Source organism: Mesitornis unicolor, unplaced genomic scaffold, assembly GCF_000695765.1.
Source record: "Mesitornis unicolor isolate BGI_N332 unplaced genomic scaffold, ASM69576v1 scaffold47978, whole genome shotgun sequence".
Taxonomy (NCBI): domain Eukaryota; kingdom Metazoa; phylum Chordata; class Aves; order Mesitornithiformes; family Mesitornithidae; genus Mesitornis; species Mesitornis unicolor.
In genome coordinates, this window is record NW_010202075.1 from 1 (window position 1) to 7,251 (window position 7,251).

General features: G+C 48.2%; 1 protein-coding gene across 2 annotated transcripts; it reads left to right on the forward strand.

Moving 5' to 3' along the window:
* Positions 1-98: 98 nt before the first annotated feature.
* PHB (prohibitin) lies at positions 99-4,677 on the forward strand. Of its 2 annotated transcripts, XM_010190290.1 has the most exons (6): positions 99-242; positions 601-762; positions 1,296-1,438; positions 2,038-2,154; positions 3,226-3,321; positions 4,303-4,677. In XM_010190290.1, the coding sequence occupies exons 1-6, from the start codon at positions 155-157 to the stop codon at positions 4,513-4,515; spliced, it is 819 nt and encodes a 272-aa protein (XP_010188592.1). In that variant the 5' UTR covers positions 99-154; the 3' UTR covers positions 4,516-4,677. The 2 variants fall into 2 exon arrangements, with proteins under 2 accessions (XP_010188592.1, XP_010188593.1); XM_010190291.1 differs by lacking the exon at positions 3,226-3,321 and having other exon boundaries at positions 110-242; positions 2,038-2,061; positions 4,465-4,515.
* The last annotated feature ends 2,574 nt before the right edge of the window (positions 4,678-7,251 follow it).

Sequence of the window (7,251 nt, forward strand, 5' to 3'; positions counted from 1 at the left end):
GGTTTTGGAGGTGGGGATTAATCCCCGGCTCCCTGCGCCCCTTTACACAGCGCCCTCCCACCCTTCCCCAGCCTCCTTGCTTCATGCGGTTTTAACAAGCCCGGGGGTTTCTGCAGGAGGGACTCGTTAAAGGGGCTGGAACTGGACGTGTGAAATGGCTGCGAAGGTGTTTGAGAGCCTGGGAAAGCTCGGCCTGGGGTTGGCTGTCGCAGGTGGAGTTGTTAATTCTGCTCTTTACAACGGTGAGTGGGAGCAGCAGTTCACTTTTTTTATACATATTTTTTTTTCTGGTTACTATGTTGGCTGCTCCTTGCTGTTATTGTTAATGGCATCGGGGGCGAGACAGACATGAAGCCTTGGGGGGTGTTTTAGGATTTGCAGGATCCTTTCTCTAGCAAGCCATCATTTAGATGCCCCCCTTGGGAGCAGACTGGGGGAGGGCTGAGAGTCACAGCTACATCTTGTTGCTCCCAAAATTGTAACTAATTTCACCAGTCTCCTATAGTAAAAAGCTCTAGCTATCCCTGACAGACCGTTTCCACAGAGGAGGTTTTGGGAGCAACAGTGAAACCGTGCTTGACGTGCTGTTTTCTTCTCCAGTTGATGCGGGCCACAGAGCTGTCATCTTTGACCGATTCCGCGGGGTCCAGGACGCAGTGGTAGGAGAAGGTACCCACTTCCTCATCCCCTGGGTACAGAAACCCATCATCTTCGACTGCCGCTCTCGCCCCCGGAACATTCCTGTGATCACTGGCAGCAAAGGTGAGCACTTGCAGTGTTCTTGTAAGGCGAAGCAGGTGATGATGTGTTGTGGCTTCTGCTGGTGTTGCCCAGCAGCTGAGTGGACAGAGGAAAAAGCTGTACTGCAATCCAGGCTTTTATAACCTTTAACTTCCACAAAATGAGTATTTGGGTGGGATTTTACTCTTCTGGACGTGGAGATCCCACGTGTGCCTAGTTCTAGTTTGGCACAGAGTCAGGAATGCTTTCATCTGTGGTTTTAGTTATGGGGCAGACTGAGAGACCCTCCCTTCAGTCCTGTACATTGCTCTTTAAATGTGAAGTCTCTGTCTTTACAGTAAGGCAAGGAATTCCCTGCATCACAAACAAACTGAAGCTTAAATCTTATCAGTAAGGAGGGTTTGGATCTCGAGGTGGTAAAAATAAGTCATCTTTGCTGGCAAAAAGACGTCTGAATGTTTATCCTTTCTCATTTAGTTACCCTGAAGTTGTCCTCTACAGGTCTTCTCCTGTCCCCATGATGTGCTACTAAACGTGTGGCTCTTTCTCTGCAGATCTACAGAACGTGAACATCACGTTGCGTATCCTCTTTAGACCAGTGACTGCCCAGTTACCGCGGATTTTCACCAGTATTGGAGAGGACTACGATGAGCGTGTCCTGCCCTCAATCACAACCGAAATCCTCAAGTCTGTTGTGGTAAGGACAGTGTGAGCTGCTGGGCTCTGCCTGTCACCGATTTTTCCTCTTTTTAGCAGTGAGGGACCCGTTTGAGTGTGGAATGTGTTGTGATCCAGAATAAAGTTGCTCTTTCCACCCTCCTGGGCCATCCAGAAAAGCTAATTGTAGCTACAGTAATTGTTTGTATCTTGGTCATTCTGACTGCTTGGCCTGAATTGGTTTGTGTTGGATGACCTCTGGATGGAAAGAGGTTTCCTCTTTACCTGCTCTCAGCTCTTCTCTTCAGGCTGAGAGTCGCAGGGAGTAGACGGGGATTTTCACCTCTCTTGTAATCTTAGATTTCAGTTTAATGAAGTTCTCCCTGAGGGACTGCCAAATAATCACTAACGAGCTTTAGTTCACTTTTTATGTTAAATACTCACCTGGACAGCCTCCTCTCCAGCTTACACCTAAATTCCCAGTCATTCAGCCTTTCTCTTGCTTCAAGTGCCTGAGCAGCTCAGTGTTTGCTTGCTTTGGGAGAACTGGATTAACTCCAGACTGCAAAGACGAGCAGAGCACGCAGAATGTATCACTTCTGGGAGCTTCCTTCTCACTGTTGTCCACGCCAATTTCAGGCTCGCTTTGATGCAGGAGAATTGATCACTCAGAGAGAGTTGGTTTCAAGGCAAGTGAGCGAAGACCTCACAGAGAGAGCAGCAACCTTCGGGCTCATCCTGGATGATGTGTCCTTGGTAAGTATTCTCCTTTTTTGGTTTTTCCCTTTGGAGTGTGCTCAGATGAGAGCGATGGAGAAGAGAATCAGTGGATGGCCAGAGAAGGGTGGGCTGGAAGTTTGAATGTGTGGCCTGTTTGTTTGCAGCTGCCTGGGATGTAGTGACCACAGCCCCAGTCAGTGCCTCTGGTTTTGTCGTTGGCCTTCAGTGACCTTGAGCAAGCCCTTGAAGGATTTGCTCTGCTGGCTCAGCAACAGACTTCACTGTTGCAGGGCTTTTGTAGCTCAGTTGAAGAGCAAACGCTTGAGGATGGTGGGTCAGGCTGCACCTTGCTTTAGAGAAGCCCACTGTTCCACAAGCACCCTGAGACACAGGAGAAAGCACTAGGCATGAGAGGGTAATGCAAATGGACAGTTTTTGTATCATCTTTGGTTTTTTAACTAAGTATTGGTCATTCTCCTGGCTGTGTAGTCTCCTAAGAGTATTCAAGGAGGGAGCTCTTCCCTCCTACCTCCCTACAGGACTTGTAAATAAATCTGTTGCAATCTGGCTTATACCTGCACCTCTCCCTCTCTTTTGGGAGAGCAGGTCTCTCCCTTGAAAGCCTGCTTAGAGGAAAGGGAAACAAGGTATTTTATTTGGCTTTGAACATACAGGAAGTCTTCATGAGAAGGTGACTTTGTTTCTGCAAAATGTGAGTTTTGATTCTTTGTTTCTGGTGCTTTCTCCTGAGCACACAGAGGAAAGGTGAGTTCCTGTCCCAGGAGCCTGCAGCTGTGCAGACAGCCTGGGCTGAGCACACCAGACCATAGTGGAAGGTGAAAGGTGGAGGGTGGTGTGTCTCTGAAGCCACTGGTGTTACTGATCTGCTAGACTGCAGCTATGCTTGTGGTGTCTCCCGTGACACTTCAAACTGGATGGGGAGGCCTGCTTGTCTCTGTTCCTGTTCTTTTAGGGACACTAGCATTGCATTTCCACCCCAGTTTCACTGACACATCCAAGCTGCCTCCCCCCAGGAGCTGTGTGGGTCGCAGCAGTGCTGCTGTAAACTGTCAGTGTTGTGGACTTTGCTTGGTTTGTGTCCTGCAGACCCATCTGACCTTTGGCAAGGAGTTCACGGAGGCGGTCGAAATGAAGCAAGTGGCCCAGCAAGAAGCAGAGCGAGCCAGATTCATCGTGGAAAAGGTGCCTTGTCCTTCTGAGAAACTCAGAAATGGTTCCTGTTATCTCCTTCCCACTCTAGCTTGCAGTGAACATCTCACCTGTCCAGGAGATTGGGCAGGTTGAATGATGAAGTCACTTAAGATCGTAATGCTGATATAGTTCATAGCTCTGGCATGTAAGTTTTGGATAGATGAAGCCTAAGGTTAGTTGTGTTGGGTTCTGAGGCTTTTTTTTCCTCTCTTACTATCATGTCCCAGTCTTACTGGAGTGCTGAACAGAAATGGCTGCGTGGAGGAGAAGGGAGGAAACAGCACTCAGGAGGAAGTGTCAGTTAGAAATGGGTTTGAGGTTGAGATTTGCAACCCGAGTGATCCTGCTATTGGTGAATTTTGAGAGGGTGGCCAAAGCACTCTGGGGGGTTTGCTATCATGGGCATGGGGCCTGTGCCCTAGGTGTTCCTGACTGTGTGCAAGATTGTGGAATCTCGGATCAACCCAGGATCCTGGTTGATCCACAAATTATTTCATGCTAAAGTACCCTGGTACAGCTGAGAATGCACGGCCGTTGAGATTGCAAAAAACCTGCAACTACACCCAAAGTTAATCCAGTGGATGCAGTAAGATGCATGTAATCAGCCAGGATGATTAAACTGTAGAAATGTTTATCTGGCCTGGTTTTATCTGCACTGAAGTTCACAAATCTTTGAAAGACAATTTTCCACCAGGAGTACCCTTAGGCGGGTTAATGGTTCATGAGGTTAAGACTGATAAGGTAATTTCAAGATAATTTTTCAATCTTTTTTCCACAGTAGACAGAAAAAGAGTCAATGAGAATACAGCTTAAAAAAAAAAAATCACCTTCTATCTTAGCTGTCCTACTGGGGAAAAGAACAGTAGGGTGGCGAAGTGGGAATTTTTATTTTAAATATGACAATATCATCTTCCTTCTCTTTCGCTCTTGTTTTCTCTGTTGCTTAGTCCACTCTCATCTCTCAACTTTCAGGCTGAGCAGCAGAAGAAAGCAGCTGTCATTTCTGCTGAGGGAGACTCGAAAGCAGCAGAGCTGATTGCCAACTCGCTGGCCACTGCAGGCGATGGCTTGATCGAGCTGCGCAAGCTGGAGGCAGCTGAAGACATCGCGTACCAGCTCTCACGGTCCCGCAACATCACCTACCTGCCCTCTGGACAGTCTGTGCTCCTCCAGCTGCCGCAGTGAACCTCGCTCTGCAGCCATAGCTAGCCCGGTCACCTCTACCTACCAGATCAGTCCTTTCCAAAAGAATCTTTGCAATTTCCTCACTGGTAAAAGCAGAGGAAATTAAAATTCAACCCATTTTGAATTATTAATCAAATAAAACTGAACGCTCTTGACAACAAACCTGCATTCCTCCCATGTACGGTGAGAGCAATGGCTCCACTGACCATTAAGCTAGGTTTGAGAATTGCCCCTTTCCAGGCAGTTTGAGCAACAGGAGCTGAGTTCTCATCTGTTGACTCCTGGGACATTCAGGTAGCCCAGGTGACTCCCTGACCACGAGTGCTGTATCAATCAGGTTTCACAGCGATGCTTCAGTGCCTTTAGGCTGGCCGAGGCAGGGTCGTTACAGACTTCCAGGTCCTGGACTATGGGACAGTGATGCTCAGGGCTCACTGTTCAGCCAAGCCAGTCTTATTTCACGTGTCAGCTGAGAGTAAGAGGACATCTCGGCTGTTAGGACAGTGGCTCTGCTGTGCCTGTGTGAACCACAGCGATACAGGTTGAGTGGATTGTGGCTGAGGGTGAGAATAGAAGAGATTCACTTTATGTAGTAGGTGGATTTCAGGCACAAAGAAGATAATTCCTCTGCAGGAAATACTTCTCATTACATGCTGGAAACAGGACATCTCCATTTCTCCCCTCACCACTGCACACTGATCTGTTTGCGCCCGCTTGCCCTGTTGTGCAGCGTTGGTCCTTCCACCAAGGTCAGTAAAAGAGGCAGTTGGCCAATTGCAAAGGGCACCTGGGACAGAGAGGGGAAGACTCGGTGTTCCGTGGCTCAGGCAGTCGGAGGTGGGCAGAATTCTCTGTTACATCAATGCTCTTTTTATTTAGGGAACCTGAATCGTGAGGAGGATGTGATGGGCGAGATTGTATAACCAGCCTTCAATAAATGTCACAGTCCCAAGTGTAGTAGTGTGGGGCTTGGTTCTTTTTTTTGTATCGCAGGAGAATGAAGCTTGGGTCAGTGGAGCAAGCTTGTGCTAGATTATCTGAATAAAAGTCACTAAGCACAGGCAAATAGGTCTTGCTCCTGACACCTTAAAGCTTGAAATACGATTCTTAGGCTGAATTCCTGCAACAAGGTAAGGCTCAGAGTATCTTGAGGTTATTGCAAGGGCTTTTAACAGTTTCCATGCACAGTTCAGGCTGTTATTTACTGCATGTACATACATTTTCCAGGCTCTTGCTGCAGCACCGCTGTTGGAACGAAAATGGGGGGTGTGTTGTACCAGATAGAGCCTACAGTGAACTTTAAACCTGTCAGAAGGCATGGCCCTAGCCTGGCACACCATTATACTCATCCTGCAAATAACGTGCTTGTATGATGGTCATTATCCATGAGCAAGACAATTGTAGGTGGGTGTCATTGCTACCCTAAGGATGCTAAGCCCTCAGGAAAGCTCCTGTCAATGGTGGGCTCATTTTACCATTGCACAGCCACTTTGGGTTGTTGCAGAAGGCAAAGTGGAAAGACTTGGGTATGCTCTTGCAGTGATGAGGTGCCTGAGCTTGCAAAATATTTTAAGCAGCTGAGCAGTCAGGTCCATAACTCCCAAATAACTTCCAGACCTCTTCCTCCTCCAGTGCTCTTGTTCTTTATTCTTCTGGTTTACCACTTCAGGCACTTGTAAGGAAGCTTCCATTTTTCTCCCAAGGCTCCCTTTAAGGCCCCCTTAGTGTTTCCTGTGTTTCTCTCTGTTAGGTTCATGTACCAGGTGTTGGGCTCAAAACAGCGTGTCTGAAATCCCTTCTCAGCTTCTGTGGCTCTGTGTTACCTCTCCCTTCAGTTCTGCATTTTCAGTGGAGTGTGGAGTGTTTCCTGCTGCTTTTGCTGTTAGCCTCTCTGGAGGAGGTGTCTGAGGCTCTAACGGTGGCCCTTGGGCCTGACTAATCACCATTTCCTTTGCTTTTGGGTGTAATTCTTTTTACAAATGTTCCCTGGCTGTTAACTGCTCCTTTACCCTTGCTCTGCCTGCCTTAATGCCTAAAGCTGCCATGAACTCATCAGACTTCAAAGCTGCTCTTGAACCTGTAGCTGTCGTGGTGTGTGCTAGCTGAACCTCCTGTTTATAGTGTTTATAGCTGCTCTTCAGCCCTGTAGACCACGTGGACCATCGAGCTGTCAGGCTCCAGATGGGAACAGTGACCCTAAAATCAGGATGTGTTTTTCTGTGGGCTGCACAGGGATACTGGGTGAGGGAACAGTCTTCTGCTTGTTGGATGGATGCTGCTCTGAGAGCTGCCACAGTGAGTGAGCACTGCCTGGCATTCTCTGCCAAACTTCTCAGATGCTGAAAAGTTGATATAAAAACAAAAAGTCAAGATTGTGTAGTCGAGGCTGGACTGAAGAGAGTTGAAGGCTGAATGCTGTCTCCAAGAGCACTGGCCCTTCCTTCGCAGCATTCATGAGGTGTTCACAGGGCGTGAGCGCTCACTTGTCAGCGCAATAGAGTGAGCTTCGGGCTTGGGTAACATGAAGGCAGGCTGCCCTCACTGCGCCAACAAACAGCGTTCCCACCCTCTCTGTTTGGCGTTTCTAACCTTGTCGCTTATGATAATCCCATAACAAAAACTTGCTCATGAAAGCAGAGCTTAACCTGGGGTGGTGAAACAGGAGAGAGGGTCAAGGCATGTGGCTCTGTCCTGAGGGCAGAGAGTTTTTGTGCCCTCCCAAACTGCTCCATCGGC

Excerpts from the sequence above, each read along its gene's own strand:
- PHB (XM_010190290.1), top strand. The coding sequence starts at position 155 with ATGGCTGCGAAGGTGTTTGAGAGCCTGGGAAAGCTCGGCCTGGGGTTG. Across the intron at positions 243-600 it reads TAATTCTGCTCTTTACAACG|TTGATGCGGGCCACAGAGCT; the intron begins GTGAGTGGGAGC and ends TTTCTTCTCCAG. Across the intron at positions 2,155-3,225 it reads TCCTGGATGATGTGTCCTTG|ACCCATCTGACCTTTGGCAA; the intron begins GTAAGTATTCTC and ends TGTGTCCTGCAG.